The sequence below is a fragment of the Mugil cephalus genome, chromosome 8 (assembly GCF_022458985.1).
Source record: "Mugil cephalus isolate CIBA_MC_2020 chromosome 8, CIBA_Mcephalus_1.1, whole genome shotgun sequence".
In the NCBI taxonomy this organism is placed as follows: domain Eukaryota; kingdom Metazoa; phylum Chordata; class Actinopteri; order Mugiliformes; family Mugilidae; genus Mugil; species Mugil cephalus.
The window spans coordinates 14,561,658-14,583,198 of NC_061777.1; the positions used below are offsets into that span (position 1 = coordinate 14,561,658).

Genomic DNA, 21,541 nt, shown 5'->3' on the forward strand with positions numbered 1-21,541 from the left:
CTGATGAGAGGATTCCCTCTCATTTAAACACACAGCCACATTGTAGAGTACTACTCATGCACCGAAACCATCTGACATTCAGCACTAACAGTGCGACGAGCCCCCCCTCCCACAGTCATCACTCTTCCTCCCACCTTCCCATGCATGTTGCACACGCTCACACATACACAGGCAAAGTCAACCTATCAGCTGTGTCTTGGCCGGTGACCAAGCAGTTTTTTTTTGTTTTTTTTTTAGGGGATCAGGACATGAAATCCAACACCAGAAAGAAGAAAACGCGTGCCAACATCAGCTGTCAATAAAGTCATTTATTATTTCACACAATGGATAACATGAACAACTTCAACTGTAGTTCTTCTTAATAAGTGCTCAATGCTGCCAGCCAACAAAAGGGGTAGCAAAAGAATGAGCCTTTCTTTTTGAGGAAAGAGAAATGATAAAAAACAAAAAAAAATAACCTACAAGATCATGAAAGATAAACATGACCAAAAGCATGCCAGCAGACATGGATATACATATATATTACATGTATATATGTGCTTAAGACATATATCTGTATGCCAGCAAATGCAAATACAAAATATATGTGCACATTTACACATACATACTGTGAAGGATATATGCATATGCATGCGCATCTAGTATTTACTCTATATGTCAAATATTTGCAGTTTTTAATATTCATACAATGTACAAAAATGCTTCATGAATTAAAAAATTCATTACAAAAAGAAACATATCAAACAATGTACAAGTCTTGCTTCAAATTCAATTGAAATTCAACTTTCAGCTTGTCTAAAATATTTATGCATACAATCAAGTTGAGCATGCAAATTAAGGAAACCCACTCTAGAAAAAGGTTCAAATACACTATGTATACAAACTAAAATATGCCCACACTGTTAGAAGAGCTCACGTTGTGCTCTAAAGAAGTACATTTATTGGTTTTCTCAATGCTTCATCTGCACTTTCAGCTTTGAACAACATTATAGCTTAGAACGGTAACATATGCTGTGAGGATGACTACATGTACATTTATGAGGCTCTGTTTCACGTGACCCCCTCACTCCATGTGTAGGACACTCATCGCAGCATGCTACACGGGGAGTTCAGGGGCCCAACAAAATTTAGGTGCCGTTATCTCTCATCGTAGTTGCTGTGTTGACGTGGTAAATGTGGACTACGCGCGACACGCCCCCAGACACTAACGCAGGGTGAAACACTGCTGAGCTGCCCTTGGTGCTAGAACAGACAAGGTAAAAGACCCTCACATCAGTGTCTCGGGGCCTCCTGTGGCCACGGGGCCAGACTGGCTGCTAAACACGTTACAACAGTGACCTTGAACCCTATTCACAACCACATCCTCTCTGCAATCTCTGTGTAGAGTGAAAGCTCTGGATTAGGACAATACTTGTCAGTGTTAGAAGGCACCGGAGCATTGGCTGGTAGGAGAGACAGACAGGACAGACAACACTTGGGGTCTTTAACTCTAGCATCAGAGACCGCTGACCGACCACAGTATGGAGGAGAAAGCTGCCAAGTATGTAGTCTCTACACCTCACGGCCCACGTATCTAGACCTCCTGTTCACCACAGCAGACTGCAGACCCATCGAAAGTCATCTAACAAAGCAAGGTTAAGCACACTAACAAGTGTATTTTTGGCTATTTCCTCTGAGAACTCCCCCAACGCCTTTTTGCTTCATAGCTACAAGTCAGCCGGGATTCCTATTTTTGGTCGAGCACACTACAGCAGGGCCCTAAGAACTTTTAAAAGTGTGGTAAGGCAAATTAATTTTCGCATTCTGCTTAGTTTAATGGGCTGTTACTACGAATGTTAATGTACAGTAGAATTTGTCAAATGTGAAAGTCACTTTGGGTAGGGGGGGGGCCTTGAGCAGTCTTGACAGAGAGAGAAGTTCTGCTGTTGCTTTAGGAGACGGTCCCAACATAGCTGAGCCCAACTGGTACCCATGCAGGATGGACATACTAACACTATTTACAACACACACGTTAATACTGTGGTTTTACATCTGGTTAAGGCTGTACTGCAAAGAGCTGCAGTAACTATAGTCTTCATGAAATGATAGTCACTTTCTGCACAACTTATTACAAATTATTACTGGTATTATTCACAATTCTTGTTACATGAATTCATTTTATTCAGTAAATAAGACCACTTATTTCTCTTTGTCGAAGGGTGGACCCAGAACAGAAATTCCTTTTAAGGTCATTGCCAGGCTTGGCCTGATGCATAGCAAACAACAATGTATGAAAATGTGGTTTCCATGACAACTTCCTCTGTTCCTCCTTTGCCGAGCGTAGAGCCAGTTAACTCATTAAGCACTGGGCAGAGTGAGTGGTCTATAAGACGCTGAATACAATCGATACCACTGGATAGAAACACATCGGACACAGTGGACCTTTCTGTTTCCACTGCTGTGGCCGCAGCAGTTTGTAGGTCAGCATACAATGCGTATTTAACACAGTAATACGATATCTTCACGAGTCTTCTAGATCTGTATTGATGATATGGGTCAGAAAACTAAGGAGGAAGCTGGGAATCAAAACCCAGTGTCTGGTGACAGAGGATGCTGACGATGGAAGCTGTGAAGGGACACAGGTAGTGTCGGGGTTCGGATGACTAAGACACATGCGTCATATGCACAATCATGGACATTTTGAGTCACTTTTCGGGGCACTCTTTGCCACTTCATATTTCTCAGGTCAAATGCAATTGGTGAGAGAAAGAAACATAAGGCACAAGTTGAACTGCTGCAACTGAGAATCCCACCCCGCCCAAAGAAAACAGAATCTCCTGACACAGAACTCCAACAAAGAAACACTGATGCATTGCTTATATTCTGAAATACTTATTCAAGAAAATACCAACCACTACCCAAAGCCACAGATACTGTAGATAGAGTTTAACAAAGGCTTAACATATTGACACACACACAAAATAAACGATGGCTACATTCTACAGTGCACATAGGAATGCTTTACATTGGTGCCAACATGGTGGAGAGTTTGTCAAACTCTGATTTTAGGTACTTCAAAATAATACATCCTGACACTGAATACTGAGACTTTGGTTTCTAAATCTAAATACTGAATTTACGTTCCAAAAATATTTCCCCGACGATGCGGAATTGAAAATCATGTTACTTAGAAAGGGTGGGATTAGCTTTTCAAAACACTGACTGACTGTGAGCCCTCTTCAGCTGAACTGTCCAATCTCGATTCAGACTCGGGCTTTGTTTTTAACGCTTTTGGCTGCGCGGCCTGCATATACAAATTGATTAAAATAACGCATGCTTTCTGGAATGGATATCCATACCATCAGATGCCAAAACATAAGGCTGGAACAAGCATGTTAAGTGCTGCATTTGATTGATGCAAGTGTATGTTTCTTTTTTTTTCTTTTCTTTTTTTTTCTTCAATAGTGCATTAAACCAATTTAAAGGTTTTCCAAAAACACACCTGATATTCCTCCTGTATGCAATGCCCCCTGGATAAAAACACAATAATGAGTGAATGAATGAATACATGTGGTTCTCTCTGTCTGAAAACAAACTTGTCTTGAGTCACACCCATGTTTGTTTTTGGTTATAAAACAATACACACTTTCATTGTCTATGGTACAACAATTCTATTTAATATACTGTATGCCAGTACACATCTATGAGCTGGTTTCCCATTGTACAAGGCAGCTAACAGTGGATTTTTGTTTCTATGTACAGTCTGGGACAGTCTCATCCACCATATTGCCTTTATGTCACTGCCCAGAAGAGGCCTGAGCAGGGAGGGAGAAATAAATGACACAGGGCGCAGTTTGGGGGAGCTGAAGCAATAGGACACGTAAAACATTAGTAGGAGTTAATGAGAGAACAAAGGGAAATGGAGTTGAGCGGCAGGCACCAGGGAGGGCTAAAGAACTGGGTTGAGTGTCTAACAGGGAGGGGGATCACAGGTGAGGAGCTGCCAGGAAGTATCAGTTACTTCTCAGAGAGAGCAAGAACACTAGGTAGGTACAAATGAACGGGACAAAAAACAGGAATAAGTATTAGGGCAAGGTGGCTTAATTACTGATGTATTATCCCACACGTCTTTGACAAGCTTCCACAGAAAGGCAAAAATAAGCAGAGCTGCACAGTTTTATATTAACCGTTCCCCCTCCCCTTGCTGGTAAATATATGGCTAAAGCCACATTCAGATACAGTATCATAAAGTACCATACACATCACTGTATCAGATACATAAAGAATCACATAATATCCTACACTATCGTAAGTACCACACACCTTTTATAGCATCAGGTTCAGTATCAAATAGTACCATATAGTGCCATTGTAAATGAAGGTCCAATGAATCTTTGAAAGGCTCATGTCTGGTTGGGTTTAGCAAAAAGAGGGGCGACACCAGAAGTGTTCCCTCCTCCGGCTCGACCACCGACCCACTGTATTCCTCCCAACAAATTCGAGAGAAGAAACAAGTCAAAGTGCACCGAGGAGTCCCAAAATTAAGGGCACTGCATCTGTTAGGCTTGAAACAGCACTGGCTCTGTTAACTGCTCTCCATTCGGTTGTGGAGTTGCTTCCTCCAGCAGCTCTATTGACTGGTAGGAGCCCACAAGTCGTCCGTGGCGTGGCCCCTGCCTCTGCGCTTCCCCCCTTTAGCCTGGGGAGGCAGAGACCGCGCTTGATGCACCACGGTCTCAATAGTTGCTGAGATGGAATCGTGATTGGAGAACTCCAGAGGCTCGGGGGACAAGCTCGGCCTGAGGCTCTGCCTACCTGGCAGGTTATCACACCTCTCCAGGACAGGCATCCCCAGAGTCCTCCCATCACCCCTCCGACTGGCCAACATGTCCAAACCTCGACCATCGGCCCAAACTCCCTCCATCCTATTGGTCTGCTCTGATTGCTCCAGGGGTTGTTTTCGGGGCCGTCCAGGCCGCCGTTTGATGACATTGTTTCCCGTTTTGGCTTGTCGCTGTAGGCGCTTAGCACGGAGGATCTTCTGAACATGCTCAAAGTTCAAAGAATGCATCCTCCTAACGTCTTTTTGGATCTGTTCCACCTCGCGACGTTTATACCTCCTCTTACTGGGAACACCTGCGAGACGAGAGAGCGAGAGCGAGTGAGGTGAGGTAAATAACAGCGTTGCAAGGTACAAAAATAGAAATGAGTTTTATTGCAGTCAAAATGAGCAGTCATTAAATGTCTAGGAAAGACATCATGTCAATTTAGCCCACAAAAAAATGTCTTTTTTTTTGCTTCGAGAGCTTCCTGTTAATTTTGAGATATTCATGTAAGCTTTTCAAAGCCCAGCTGAGCCAGGAGAGCAGATCCTATCCTGTAATTGTCTACTAGAGAGCAAAGAGGAGAGGGGAGAGGAGGAGATCCTATTCTGCTAGCAGGAAACCCACAGAAATGTCTCCTTCAACCATTTAATATGCTGCTACACAATAACAACTGTGCATCTGGAGCACAGCCTGCCAAAAAGTCAAACACACACGCACTCACGCACGCACGCACACACGCACACACACACACTTATCCACATACACATACTCACACAAACACGAATACAGCAACACACATACCGGTATGCATAGATGCTCATGGACAAATAATGAATTCAGCAGTTCAGAATGGCTGAGCAGAAGAAACTGGAGCCATATTGTTTCCTTCACACTGGTGAACTGGGCAGCATGCCCTTTACACGCTGTTCTATCCTTTCTCTTCCCCCCTTTCCCCATCACTCTCATTCTCCTCTCCAATCTACTCCTCATGGGCGGCAATATGCTTCTCTCTAATTTTCAATTAAACTGGTAACACTGCACCGATTCATTTCCGTCTTTATTTCAGAAATCGCTTCCTGATCTTGGTCTGTCTCTGTCATTCTTTTTGTTTCCCATCTCTGTCCCATTTCTTAGCCCCCCCTCCACCCCTCCACCCCCCCACCCCCTCCTGTCTGGGCACCGTTCCCGGGGCTCGGACTGAGCCACAGCCAAAATGGAGGAAAAGCACAATCAGCCACCAGTCCCTAAGCAGTGTGCGCACAACATGCTTGGTCTCTTTTTCTTCTGCTTTTACTCTTATTCCTGGATTCCTCCAATTCTCCAGAATACTGCTGACAGAGTATAGCGCGTTTTATGACCGCATTAAATCAAAGTAGCTCTCAATTCAATACATCAAACATGGTGGGCTGCATTGCACTGACAAAATAGAATATAATATAATAATATATATGACATTAAAGCTCTGTACGGCTTCATTTATGTGCTACAACGAGCAGATACTTTATATGCCGTTACGTGATTCTATTTTATTTCAGCATTACAGAAACCAAATAAGAATATTAAAGACGAAATTAATAATACAAGATTGTAACGCTCCATTCTGATGTGCTGGCAAATTAATTCAGAGAGAGGGATATCTAAACATCGCTCTATCGTTGCTTAGGAATTCAGGGCAGACAGTGAAATTAGTTAATGCAGAAAGCACTAAGTAGCGGTAGTTTATGAGCTGCACAGAAGTGAGCACACACTCTGCTAACACACACGCACACACATACACTACAAAGTAGCAGAAATTTATGAGCTCCATACACGGAACATAAAACCGGTGACCTTCAGCAGCGTGAGGGGCCGTATAGCACTGAGGACCTGCTTCTCTGTGGAATAGGAAGTCACAGCTATACTGAAATACAGGCTCGCTAAACCACTGCCCGTGCCAGATTTCTGACAGAATAAAATTATGCTTGATGTATATTATTTAGTGAAAGTGTTTCTCTGGATGGGAGTACATGCATATGTTTGAGCAAATCATTTGACGACCATTGCCCGTCTCGGGACCTCTCTGCCTCCTCTAGCTGCCTCATTCCAGATGTTCTGGGTCCTGATCTCCATCCTTTGGGAGACTCAGCTTCTAATCGTCTCTCTCAGCATCATGTGTGCATTGTCGCCCTCTCTTTCTTGTTTCCCGTCTATATCCCAAAGACATGATGAGCAACGAAAAGAGGGACGATGAAGATTAGCAGGTGTCAGAACACCACAGTCCTGAATTAAACAAGAAGCAGGGAAAATGGCCCTTTGGGATGAACAGTTACGACACCCTCTGAGGGTAATCGTGAAAAAAAAATCAAGACCCTCCGTGGGATGTTTCATCGGCAGATGTTGGTGACATCAAGAAATCCCACCAGGGGTCAGACAAGGCTGTTGTGATGGACAGCACAGAGGCTCTTATCGTGACAGCACGAAAAAAGAACCCGGCCCAAGCACACGGTCCATAGAGTTAGGGGTCTACCAAACAGATCCCAAGGTGAAGGCTGCACAAAGATCCACCTGAGACAGTTCAGCGAGTAATAGCAGGGTGCAAGACGGAGGCTGGAGCAGCAAGCTATTACAAAGTGTAGAACAGTGTACAGGTGCATATGTGCAGATTACTGATTGGAAGTTCACAACTCCTAAAGGGGGACACCTCCAGAAGTGGTGAAAACAGCAGGGCTAGGTTCCCACAGGACTTCGAGATCCAGACTGACAAGCAGCTGCCAGCTAATCAACCAGACATAATGGTGGTGGACAAGGAGCAGAAGAGGGCAGTTATGATAGATGTGGCAATGCCAGCTGACGGCAAAATCAAGAAAAAGGGGCATGAGGAGATCAGGAAGGAACGGGCTGAAGGAACAACTGGAGCACTGAAGTCCAAAGTGGATCCAGTGGTGAGAGGAGCATTAAAGGCTATAATCCTATACTGGAAGAGTGGCTGCAGCAGAATCTCTCTCTCTTTTCAGGGGAGCACAGCCGTAGGAATACCTTCTCTGGTGGAAAACCCTACTCTACCATATATACCATATATACATACTTACATATTTAAATATGTATAAAAACAGAGGTGTTGCTAATAGTCGCAGTAGCAAGCTCACACACTAATATGAATTTTACATCTGTATCAGCTTGCGGATGTGGATTTATCCATCAATTTGAGTGCATGTGCCCATGCCTGCACGTGCGTGCGGTAAGTAATGCACACGCGCCTGTGTTTTAATTGGGCTAAAGCTGTGAAGTGAAGCAGTAAGTCATGCTAGAGAAGGGGAAGGCAGAACGGGAGAATAGAGAGGGTAATGGGGAAACGGGGGGGAGGGGAGACAAGGATAAGAGCAGAATGAGAAAGGGAAGAAGGAAAGAGCAACGCAGAAGGGGAGAGGGAGGAAGAGGCAGAGATACAGGAGGAAATGGATGTGAGAACTGTGGGAGAGAGGCAAAGGAGGTAAGCAAGGGCAAAAACTGCAGGGGCAGCAAAAGGGAAGGGAAGGACATGGAGGATAGAAAAGGTATATAACAACACTTGAAGGAAAGCGTGGATGAGGGGGGGTCAGTATGGGGGTGGGGGGGTGAGGGGGGTTGTATATGAGTCATCCGTCCTGGATCCCCTGGGGTGGGGGGTGTACTCTAACTGAGCCCCTGGCTTCTCCTCCCCGCCACTGGACTAGGCCCCAGTCATTAAACCCCTGGCTGCCAGCCAGCTCTTTTAACACAGGCAAGGGCCTTTTACGGCGTGTCTGTAGAAAATAAATCACACTGTGTGAATAATATATCTCTGGCAAAGGCATTGGCAGGAGAGAAGGAAGGGAGGGAGGGTGGGGAGGAAGGGAGAGATTGGTGAATTATAGTCGTCTCCATCCATGCATTACGTTCTCTTTATCCCCAACCAGATGTGCTCAAAGACAGCAGAATACAGAATGTACTAAAATACACACAACATTGGTGGTGAGAATTTTGGACTACACTGCCTCTTTGTCTGCCTTAAGTCCTGAAATTGCTGTGCAGTGCACATTTATAAATAGGATTCATCTAGAAGTATTATGGCGTCTAAATTGGTGAAAACCCTGTTAACGCTGACTAAATGAGATAAAGCCTGCAAATAACAGCGGCCCATTATCGCATAGGAACAGAGTAATGTATTAATATATAACCATTTCTTTAGCTACGTTAACATTTCTGCAACCTTGGCAGGTGAAGATCATATTTAACTGGCTTGTATCTTTTTCTTTTTTTTTTTGGATTGCGTGAGTGGAAGATCCATTAGCTTCCAGAGAGCAGATTGCTTTATAGTATTGCATGCACGTACAGTGTTCTGGATGCATACCTCAAGCCCTCATTCATGCAATGTCAACACGGTAAACACAATGGCTAAAGATATGACAGAGTGGCGCGCTTTGAAACAATTATTATGTGGTGTGCAACTTTGTAGGGGTATTTAAGACACGATTAGTCTCTAGTTCCTGTTTCTATTTTTCTCTGACAGATAGGAGTGTCTGCTTTATGTAATGTAACGTAATGAGGTCCACTGTTGTTCAGTGCAAGCTGAACACTTGTCACAGCTTCAGATCAGATGCTTCCTACAGGTGAACCACAGTGTGATTTATTGAGAAGTACCTACAGTGTGCCTAGCCATAAGTGAGCTGGCTATATAAAGACAAGCAAACACCAGAAGCCATAACAGTTGAGGGTAACCCCCCCCAGTCGATAATTAAATAAGCAAAGCGTTTTACCATGGTGCCCCTGTCAAAAGGAAAATAATTCTTGTGGTCATGGCTTTTTTGTATTGACAAAAGGGCAGTACTATTTCTTGTAAATACAGCTTGGTTAAGAAACAGGTAGTCCTAATGTAAGTGTGTCTTACCAGTGAGGGATGGACTGGAGCACTGCTTCATTTGGCCCGGCTCCTGCCTGGCTGTTTGGAATGACATTAAGCCCTGATCTCCAAACACAGTGAGCCTCGTCCTCCTGCTCCTCCCACCACACTCGTCCTCCCGTGACCCCAAAAAGAGATCAGGAGCTGACTCCGACCACTGCGATTGGCTACTGTAGCTGCCCATGAAGCTCTTTATTGGCTGCCCAGTTTGACGGGAGTGGAACTGACTGTTAGCAAGAGAATGTGTGGACAGCTGGTCCGACTCAAAAATCCCTAAGCTGGATCCCAGGCTTGAGCCTCTACCATTGCCCCTCTGCTTCTCCAGATGCTTAGAGGAGCCCTGACTGGACAAGTCCCTCCTCTCACTCAGCATGCTGAGGCGTGCACTGGTCTTAGCTCCACTGAAAAGTCCACCCAACTCCTGCCGGTCTCGTGGTGAAAGGAGGGGTTCATCTTTGTGCTTATGTTTATGCTTGTGCTTCCTCTTATGGAGACGAACCCCTGCAAGACCACCAGTACTGCCAGTTCCTACGGACCCCAGGCCCTCTGTTCTGACTGTGGGCCCCTGGAGGGGTCCGTTAGTGCTGCGAAGCTTGGCCCCTGGCTGGAGTTTTGAGTGTCCACTGGAGAGGAAACCCTTGGGAGGGGGGACAGCAGGCCTCATGAAGGGGGATGGAGGAGCAGGTCCTAGCGAGTGGTGGGGCAGGTAAAATGGGGGAGCAGGAGGAAAATAGCCCAGACTCAGAGGAGGTGCGTAAGGCATCGCATACGGTGCTGCATAGTAATTTCCCCCTGCCAGCGGATAACTATATCCTTGAACAAAAGGCAGCTTCGATGTGATTGGCTCGCTGGCTTTAGCTGGACGGCCGCGTCTCCTCTTAGCCTTCAGATCGGCACTCCTGCGGAGGTATGAACTGGAGTCACAGGGGTAGGAGTCGTAGGTAATGGGGTAGTAATGATGGAAGTTCAGGCGGAAAATGGAAGGGTATGGATGCTGAGGGTAGCAGGTGAATCGCCTGTGAGACACCCGTAGCTGTTGGAGCTTTAATACGACCTATAGGGGAAAAGAGCAAAAGTTTAGAAAAACACACCCCATACTAATCGCTGTTACAATGCTTGGTCAAAAAAATGTCTTGTCTCTGACCTCCTCCAGTTCAGAGAGAAAGTGAAGCTGATCCCGGCTCTGTAGGCACTTCCTCTTCCGCCGATGATGCTTTTGCTTCTTTTCTTGCTGTGACAGAAAGTTGTCCACGGTCGTCACTTGCCGTTCACAGCGTGTTCTCGCGCCCCTGTTGGATGCCTCCAGAGCTGCTGCCTCCGCAGCCTCAAACCCGCACAGGTCAAATGAGTACCTGTGTAAACACAGCATGAAACATAAAGCAACAACATTTACAAATATATGTCAGCCTATAAGACAAAAAACATCCATAAACAATTGTTCAAAAAAAAAAAAAAGTAAAGGACTTTAAGAGCTGTGTACTGCACCTGCGTCTCGAGGCGTGACCCTTCTCAGTTTGATCTGAGGTGCTGTTGTTGTCTGTCCCAATCCCACTGTCACTGGGAATTGTCTCCTCACTGTGGGACTCGCTGATTGGGGACAAGGTCACCTCCTTCACTGATGCCCCCTCTGACAGGTGGGACGGCGAATTAGCCAGAAGGCGTGGGGGAGACAGTTTCCATCCCGCAGAGAGAAAGCTCCTGCCTGGTGGTTTGGATGGCAGAGCGGAGATGGGCTGTAAACTGGGCATAGCGGCATCAGAGTGACTGGCTCTTAAAGATGGCGCACATGAACTGGGAGATGAAGTGGTGGAAGGCACTACAGGGTTCTCATAGAGACTGGAGGCAGAGATAGACATTGGTGGCTTTTCCCTAGTGGTTTTGGGAGGGTTTGAGCCTTGGGTTTCTGCTCTGGGTTTCCGCCCTCTCTTCTTACCAATGTAGATGGTTCCTCTCTTGCTGACATTTATCTGTTTTCCCAACCGAGCCTCGATAGTGGACGCCATGGCACTCATAGCTGAGGTAACAGGGACAGAAGACGACTTAAGAGCCAGAGTGCCATTCTGACTGGATCCTGAGAGGATCTCATTCAGGATGCTCTGCATTTTCCCAAGTTTCATCTTATTCACTGGCCTGGAATGGCCTCTCCCACGTTTGACTTTGAGACTGTTAGAACTGGCGTTGGTTGTTGGAGAGGTCATTTGTACCAAGGTGTTTAGTGTGTGTGTCTTCCTCCTACGGCTTAGCCCTGCAGTGGTTTCCTGTGCCAGTGGGCTTGGAGGCGAGGTGGAGGTGCCCTCATGAATAGTCTCCACTGTCAGGAGTGGCTGTTTCTTGGGCCGTCCCCGTTTCCTCTTGACGGGTGTATGGACGGTTAGGCTATCAGTGTTGGTGTAAAGCGGGCTGGAGGGTGTGATTGGGAAAGCAGAGGGTGGTTCGGCTAAGGTCGGGGGGCTACCCAGGTTGTCTCTCTGGGGTGATGTGAGACTGGCATGGCTTTTCGCTTTCAGGTACGACCACCTGTCATTGGCCTTGGTGGGCCTAGAACTGGTTGTGGAGCTGGTGCTGTTGCTAGGGCTGAGACTCAGGTCCGCCCTAGGTCTGGGGCTTGGACTGGGGCTAATATTGGCCCTGGGTTTAGGACTGGGGATAGGACTAATGCTACCCCTGGGGCTGGGGCTGGGGTTAGGACTAGGGAGTCTGGTCGTGTTAAAACTGGGTTTGTTGATGTGATCTCTGAGTTTAAGGATGTCTGTGCCAATTCTAGGACGACCCACAGGGTTCTTTTTCATTCTATTTGTACTCAGATCTGACTGTTGCTCAGCCCCACTCGTAACCGACTCCCCTCTCTCCGTCCTGTCAACCCTTTCTCCCTTTTCTCTTTTATCTCCTTTATCTGTTCGCTCAGCTTTTTCTATCCTCTCTCCACTGACATCTGCCTGACTTGTGAGTCGGGGATCATTTTTGTGAGTCTCTATCTTGTGTGCTACTTTGGGTTCTGGGGGCCCAGACTGGTGCATTTCTGTAGTATCAGAGGCCAGAGTCCGCTGCTGTGATTGTTCCTCTACAGAAAATGACCCATCAAAGGAAGGCCTTCTCCGTCTCTTTCTTCCTTTCCCTTCCTCTGCCAGCATGGGCATTCCTCTGTCTTCTTCATCTCCTTTCCTCCCAGCAGTCGTTCGCTCTCTGTCCTCCTTTCTCCTTTCATCTCTTTCCTCATGGAAACGCTCGGTTGTGTCCTCGTGCCTGTACTTTTGCCTCTCCTCTGAATTCGTTGGGCTTTCCGATCCTTTCTCTGGGTGTCTTCCCCAGTGTGTATCAGCACCGTGGGGGTTGGAGAGCATCCTCTGGGAATCCTTCCTGCCGTACTTCCTTTTAATGTTCCCAAAGAGCTGTTCACTGACCTCTTGCAAACCCCTCCCCCTGGAGAGATGTGTACAGAGAAATAATTAAGACAAGAATACTATACAACCAGTACAAGTCTTTTTTTCACCAAACATAGAGGGAGTATCACCAGAAGATTATTGTGATGTGGTGTCACCATCACAAATGACTCAATAATTTTAAAAAATATAAATCACTGTACAATTTTGCCTTTCACAAATTTTTGTTAATGTGGCCAATGAGACATAGAAAATTTCACTCTACCTGCTGAGAGAGGTCAGGTTGAGAATACTGGCATCAGTAACCACTGGCAGCTGCAGGTCTGGAGTCAGGGATCTCTGTGGTGAGGGACTTTGTGTTGTTGTTCGTGAGAAAGGTTGGGTTGGATCTAGCACAGAGCTCCTACTGGCTCCTGCCAAATCTCTGGCTGGCTCAGAATCTGCAGGATGGGCTGGGGATGCAGAAGGTGCTGTAGACGTGCTCCAGTCTGAACTGATTTGGTGTGCATGAGTGTGTTGGAATTTTTGTGTGAGGGTGTGCTGTGTTTGCTGCGTGTGTGAGAGTGTGTGCGCAGGAAGAAGGGAGCTGCGAAGCTGGTGTTTGGGCGGAGTGTGATCTCCCAGTAGTTGCAGCAGGCCTCCCTCTCTCTGCTCTGGCATCCTGAACTGGCGCTCGTATGTCTGGAGAAAACAGCAGAGAGAGACAAAGACTGGTTACTACATACAATCATAAGACGGCTTTAAATAGCTTAAGGGGTAGTCAAATTATATGATAATGTGATCATAAAACTATGACTACTGCATTTCCTGTCTTCACAGCGTATCTCTTCACAGATACAACTGTGATATCTCAATACATTTTCATCTTCTTAGCAAAAAGTGATTTGTTGCACAGTTATATGACATTCTTCGGTTTTCATGGCAGAACTGAGGGTTTTAATACATCTCGTGTGCATGAGCAAACTGTGCAACAAAACAAAAGCCTTGTTTACAGAGCAATTAAATTCCTGTGGCAAGGATGTTGCCTGCTGTGAGAGCTGGGGGGATGGAGTTGGTGGTGTCTGGATACACACTATATTAAACACAGTAGCCGAGCTCTGCTGTGTCACTCCCAGATGCAGCATTATTTACTATATTTGATCTTTATTTTATTGCCAACACTCCTGTAACTGTAACTACAACGGTGCACTCACTCACAACAATCACACAACTTTCATAATGTACTGTATGTCCTGAAACTATGGAACAGTTTGTCCCACAATTTTCCTGGAAATTTGAAGTCGACGTTTGCGTAGCACCCAGTTTGCTTTTGTCCAAATATTTAAAAGTTTGATATACCGTATTAGACAACATAACTGCGCTTAATGTATCACTACTGTATAATCAGTGTTCTGCTGGAAGATGAGAAATAGAGCAGCGGATGGCCTTTGTGGTTTAGCCTGTTATTAACAGTCTCAGTGTGACGCAACAAGACACTGTTCTGCTGCGCTGCAGGGAGATGTAACCTAACCACAGGCCTGCCTCTCAGCATGTACACACAGGCGTGCAACTGCGCACACACTCACACACACACACGTGCGCACACTCACACTTGTATATAGTGGATGTACATGTTTGAAAGGCTTTACAGAATCCTGGCATCACACATACAAGCACTTGCAAGACTAATATAAGAACACAAAGTTTAGATGGGCCCGCACCTCATCAGATTATACGCTATTGCCGTTTTAAGTTACATATACAATAGAATCAGGCGCACCCAATAAAGAAATATTTATTCATGTACTCTTGTGACAGTCAAGAACAAGGGCTTTCTCTTTCACCCTGCTAATGTCTTGTTCTACCCTCATCTCCCCTGTTCAGCCTCGAGAATAAATGTCTGCTCTACTGTCAGCTGTCAAGTAGTGACACTTGCGTTTGTTTCCACACTCGCTGCAGTAGCCATCTATTGGCCAGACGAGAGCTACACAAAGTCACAACACGAGCACACACGTGAGCGCTGAGCAGCACGGCACTTACAACACGGGGCGAAAAACGCACACGCGCGCGCGAGCAAACGCTGAGCGGTGTAAATGATTAACAGAGCCAGCGAACGCATGTCCTTAAATGCACATGCACGCTCTCATTTATCTCCGGAACGCACCGCTATGGTATCATTTCAGATGTGAGGTGTATGCATTGTGTGTGTGTGCGTGTGTGTGTACGGTGACACTGGAGAGGAGATGCTGTGAGTCCAAAGAGGGATAGGATGACAGACACCTGATCCACGCATGCTTTCTCATTTAACCTGTCCTAGAATACCTGCTGTTTCAGGTTAAAGGAGGCCACAGAAAAAGAGACAGACGGGGAGTCTGGGGTGGTTAGAGACTGACAGACATGCACATGCACACATACACACATACAGCTTAAAATGTATCCTTGCACTGACCACAAAGCAACCACAGAGAGATAATAAAGAGAGGAGGCATTGACACCCTTAACTACTAGAGATAGGAGAGCGAAAGACGAGAAAATAGGGAGTTCAGCACCCCCCTCTTTCCAGTTGAGGCTATGTTATTGGCACCGGTTCAGTTTTTTGTTCTTAGTTTCCTCCCTTCCACCACCCTCTCCTTTATCTCTCCCCCTCTACGTCTCATACTCCACGAAGCATTTCCAGGGAAAATACACGCACTGTCTGATCTTCACAAGAGCAAATATAAATAGTGGCTACAAGGACGGTGGTGTTCCTATGGTTGTTGTAGTCAACACAATGTGAACAACTCTTAATTGTCCTCCCGCTTTGCAGACCGGAGCCAACCTCGGTTACTCAGACTAATTTTTAACACTCTTTGCCTGCATTAGCCTCTTGTTAGTGCACTGTATATCCTTATCGTTGGCCGTCTGAAAAACTACCGTTTCTGGCAAACCGATTCCGATCTGGTTCCTAAAACACGCTGTCTAGTTCCTGCCTTGTGCTGTGTGAATAAGCTGTTACCTCCATGTGTTACTGCTGACCTGCAGCAGGGGGCAGCGGTCAGGAAATCAGCACAAGCGTGGACTCTGACCCCTGCGCGGCTCTCAAGCTCAAGAACCCGGGAGGCTTCAACCTTTTCCACACAGTCCTTCTTCGGCACTGATCAAATAAAGATAAGGATAAAGAGCAGCAAAACAGAGCCTGAGCATGTGTAGTCCTCGACCCATCTGATGAGCGCTCCCTCCCTTGAGGCATTCGGGGGTTATTTTAGGTCAATTTCTAAGATACCTCCGGCGCGGGAGCAACTCTCACAAAAGCTCCAGCACCTGAATGCAGGCAGATATGGGGCGGCGCATTCCTTTCCAGCGGTGATGCAACCATCAGATAAGGTCAGCGCAGCGGAGGAGGTCATGGATAATATGTGACTAAGTGCAGCAATCACCCAACTGAAAGGCACTTTGCAAATGAGTCAGCATATATTTACTAACAAATATGCGTCTGGACGCATAAACTCGGCGGGCTGTTGTAAATCAAGGTCCGCATGTAAAATATTGCTCTTTCCTATCCTCCGCCGTGATGTGATGGGAGGTATGTGACGGCCCCTGCTGCCCCTTCCTCTCCTGCAGCCTCTCATTTTTCAACTGTTGAATAAACTGAAACTCAGAGTGGAACACACACACACACACACACACACACACACACACACACACACACACACACACACATATACAGTACACGCACAGAGCGCTGCTGCCGCTGCTGCACCATTATACCGGGAAAGAACACCCTAAACAGGCACACCCAGATCTGCACGTCTGCACACACATATACAGGAGCAAACATATACACAAACTCAGACGCACACAAACATGCTGCCCTTCAAATAGTTTTTTTGCAGCCTTTTATTTGGCTGCACGCCCAGTGGTTAGAGTGTTTCATTTTTCCCTGTGTATGGAACTGGGCAGCTGTCCAGACAGACACACAAAGAGAGAGAGAGAGAGGGAAAGAGAGGGAAAGAGAGAGAGAGAGAGGGGAGGGAGAAAGAGGGGGGGTTAGTAAAAGAATGAGAGCGGCAGAGAGGGTGGGAAGGAGAGGACCAGCAGAAAAACAAGACGAGAGGTGCCTGGACTCGTTTACAACTAGTTCCCTCCAAAACCTTATGATTGATATGATCCTGTCTTTTTCCCTCTCGCACCTTGTCACACACACACACACACACACACTCTTGGTTTTGACACCATGTCGTCTCCCCCTGCTGCCCCTGTGGCCTTGTGCATTGCACCCCCCTACCCCTCCTCGTCCTTTTCGTTTTTTTTTTTCTTCCTTTTCTGGAGCTGACCATTCTCCTCCTGTGGGAACTACCACCCCAACACCCCTCCACCCTTTCCTCTGCCCGCTTCTCTCCAGCTCCATTCAGAGCGCTGCTTCTCTGTGATCTGTGTTTCTGACAGCTCTGCGCGCGCACACACACGCACGCACGCACACACACACGCACGCACACACTCAGCTCCTCTGCAAACAAACACCATGAATACTAACAGGGCTTTGTATCCACAGCACTTAAAACGGGGTAGAAAGGCGCGGGTGTGGGGGGGTGGGGGGGCACAGAGAAAAGGAGGGAAAAGCGATGGAGGAGAAAAGAGGAGCTGTGGCACTGTGTTGATCTTGTGGCCACTCTCACAGACCCCCCCCACCCACCTCCCCTGCGCTCCCTCCCTCCCTCCCCTGCCAACCCCCTCATCCCCGCTCTTCGTTCCCTCGTTCTTCCCACCAGTTCTCCCGGGAATAAAGACTTCCATTCATGCGCTTGAGGAGACCCACAGCAGGGGAGAGAAAAGAGGGAGGAGAAAGGGGAGGAAAGGGGAGGGGTTGTCAAGGTGGGACAGTTTGTGGATCACTGGGATCAGGCCCGCTGCCTAAAATTGTGTTTATGTGTGTCTCTATGTCTGTTTTCACTCAGCATGTGCTGCCTTTGCCAGTGCATTACTATCTCAGATCTGGTGGCATCTGTGCCAGACAAAGCATCTTCTGGGAAAGCTGGGTGGGAAAGTTTTGGAAAATGGGCCCCATTCAAAAACGTCCACTCGGACAAAACGCTGAGATCCCGAAATGCGCGTTCAGCCTACGGCCACGCTGGTAGGGAAAAAGGGGTCTCAACTACTCGGGCCAGAAACTCGCCTTTTCTTAAGCATATTCTTTCCTAATGTGCTGTCCCCGCTGGGAATGATCAAGCGTTCAATCTACAGTGCATTAGTTCTTTCGATAACTGGACGGCGCGAGTCAGATTTACAGCTCAGCGGTAGGTCTCAAAGAAAAAAAAAAAATGCTTCCTCCTACGTCCACAGCGGTAATCCTTCAGATTGGAGTGCTCCTAAAGATAGCAGCGAAACACCAAAGAGTCTCCTTGTCACACTCTCTTCAGACACGCTCGGAAGTAGATGACTCAATTTGAACAAAAGCCTGTGATTGGCTGAACCGAAGCATGTTATTACGGAGCAATTGGAGGTTTTCACCCGCTCAGCAATAATGACAGACACATTTACATGCTACACAAAGTGTACGTCTAATCCCCGCTATTAGCATTAATGGCCTGCACGGGCGTATGTATGTGCCGCGCGCTGAATAGCGATAAGAGTTTTTTTTCTTAGTGATTATGTACCAATTGTTCCTTTTATGGATGTGGCTGAATTTCCAGTCACAGCATTATACATTTTAGTCAGCACACAAAGAAAACATACACAGACAGAGACTTGGCCGCACGTGCTCTCGCTGTCCCCCCCATACGGACGCATGGGAACGGGTTTACGTCCTTCTTAGATGTCTAATCTAGAGCATCTACTGGAGTAACACACATGCGCAACACACAGCATAAAACCAACAGATCGCGTTGTTCGCCGCACTCTGTGCGCCATATGACCCAATCATGCCACTTCTGTACAACAGGAAACAATTAACAGCCAATGAGCTGCTCTAAATCCTAAGGGATGACTTCCTGTGTGGAATGATGGGTAATTCAAGACAGAAGCTGCGCGGAGATTAAACACTTCCTCTCTGGGAAACAGTGGTCTGTAACAGCAAAGCCCCGCTCGGTGATTAGTTAGTCAAAAAAAAAAAAAAGTAATGTTGTTTGGTTACTGAGGATATGTGCAACCACGCCCCCCGCATGATTCTGCAGTGAGTGTCTGTAATCAGGTAAGTATTGTTACACAAGATAAAATGTAAATGTCAGCATGACTGGAAAAAAAAAAAAAAAAAAAGGAAGTTAAAAGGTCAATGATCTCAGCCGGGGCGCCATAAAGAGTCGAAAATTTTAATAATCGCGTTTAGGGACATGCTCAGTTTTCAGCATCCTAACACAAACCCGTGGATGCAGGGCTCTTCTCAGTTTTATAAATCTTTGAGCCGCTGATTGGGCTTGTAGAAAATCCTAATTATCCGACTGAACAATTAATTACATAATCACAACAATGAACAATAATTAAAATCGAAACCATTAGCTGCAACGCGACACTGCCAAACCGCGTTTCAGCGTCGTGATGCTTACAAACGAGTGTTGTTGGAGTTACTATGTCTCGGATAATGACTGTAGTGTCTGCACTCCAAGTTCAAAGCTCGCGAAGTAACAGTTCCGCTGCTTAGTCTACATGTATCTGTGAATATCTCAAGTCCTCAGATGATCTCCGGCTTGAAGGAGAGGAGGGGGAGAGAGGGGAAGGAGTTAGAGAGCCACTGTAATGACATCCTCAGTGACAGGGAGAATGGGCAAAGTGAGACACAATAGTCTTAACCAATCAGACTGCCTGCCTCCCCTCAGGCCCCCTCTCACCAACAATAACGCCTTTGTGCGGGGCTGCACTCCACTCGTGCGTTCGCGTACGCACGCAGACACACACACACCGACCAAAGCACAGCATCCTACACTTTCTCAGACGGTCACAAAGAGAGCAGGATGAAGGAGTGCAGCAAATCTGGAGCTGCACCAGCGCATAGAAAACTATGCAAGAATTAAGAGTGTGTGTGTGTGTGTGTGCGTCCCAGCTAACAACCTGGCCTCTATGCGTAATGTGTGTACGTTTCCTCCCAGGCCTGGGCACATGACTGCAGCTGCCCCCTCACTCCCTCCACTAAACCAGCACCCCTCCTCGCTGTAGGTGAGAGGTCACATGGAGTGGCATTCCTCTCGGTCTGAGAGCGAGCGAGCGAGCGAGCATTACACCGAGCAGAGGGGGCCGGGGAGAGAAAGACGGAGAGAAAGAGACGGAGCGGGGCAGAAAACACCAGGGGTCAAAAAACGCAACAGAGCGGGGCAGGTAAAAGATGAGGAGCGCAGGGCATTTGCGAGTGTGTAGCCGCGCGCGCATGCGAGCGCTATGTCTGCGAGTGCTGAAATGGACCAGTAAACAGAAGACCCTTGTGGCTCTTCTCTGCTTCATAAACACAGCTGTTTGTTTAGTCTGAGCCGCCCCGAGGGACGGACGCACACACTCATACACACAGAAGGACAGACAGACACATTTATATCATTTATTCATGCAGGCGTCCGTACTTAAGAGACAACGGGCATAAATAAACAGCCGAACTACGGCGAGATTATTTTACAAAGCCTCGCACAAAGATGTGAAAAGCAGCGAAGAGCCGGAGAGGATGACACATGAAAAGGTCCCGGCTTGGACCGCTTTTCAGGGATTTGTGTCATTACACAAGTAAACTGCATGCAGCATATTGCTGAAAAATGTAAAGGTTTAAAAAAACATTGACATTAGAATAGATGTCTTTAAGGAACGCTTGCCAAAACATTAGGTATACTAGTGTAAATGCACTACATCTAAGATGTATGGCTGAGAAATGCTGGTGGTTCAAGTGTGTAATCAATTTGGATGATGCAGTCGTTTTTGTTATTTAGCTTAGCCCAATGACCAAAATGGGGTTGTCAAACATAAATAGAAACATGTGTCTGTACAATCCAATAAAATACTATTACAGCCTCTAAAATATTGGTTATTTTAAACAAACGCTGAATATCACAACCCTAATGAAGCTAAAATCTGGTGCAAGACTGTCACACTAGAATGCACTGATTCTCACAGCAGTGTACCTAATGAACTGGCGAGCGAGTGTAGAAGCGTGCACACACGCATGCCACGCGCATTCACCCCACGTACACACTCGGACACACACACGCGCGCGCCTTCTGTCGGGCACGTCCCAGACAGCTGATGGGGCCATCAGATTTCACTGACAAACACACTTACGCTTAAAGTGAGACGTAGTGAAAGTCAATACACTGCGCCTGCTTCGCTCCTCCTTCGACTCCCCCATCCGCCTCTCTCCTCTCTCTGCGCCAAACATCACCCCCGATCCCTGCTGGGCCTCCTCTCAAAACCACAGTATACACTCCTCCTCACGTACTCACAAACACACACACATGCACACTGTCTAACCACAGAGGCAGAGGCATGATGGAGCCACACTAACAAAGCGGCCACCGGGAACACATGATGCTGTG

At 46.7% G+C, this 21,541-nt stretch overlaps 1 protein-coding gene across 2 annotated transcripts in view; it reads right to left on the minus strand.

The window, feature by feature from the left end:
* Positions 1-290: 290 nt before the first annotated feature.
* Positions 291-21,541, minus strand: part of setbp1 (SET binding protein 1) — a 33,430-nt gene continuing 12,179 nt past the window's right edge. For both annotated transcript variants that reach the window (XM_047591092.1, XM_047591093.1), the window contains 5 exons: positions 13,348-13,763; positions 11,188-13,122; positions 10,847-11,054; positions 9,691-10,756; positions 291-5,115 (listed from right to left, as the gene is read on the minus strand). In XM_047591092.1, the coding sequence (XP_047447048.1) occupies positions 4,610-5,115; positions 9,691-10,756; positions 10,847-11,054; positions 11,188-13,122; positions 13,348-13,763 (4,131 nt within the window). In that variant the 3' untranslated portion in view covers positions 291-4,609. The remainder of the gene's footprint in view (positions 5,116-9,690; positions 10,757-10,846; positions 11,055-11,187; positions 13,123-13,347; positions 13,764-21,541) is intronic.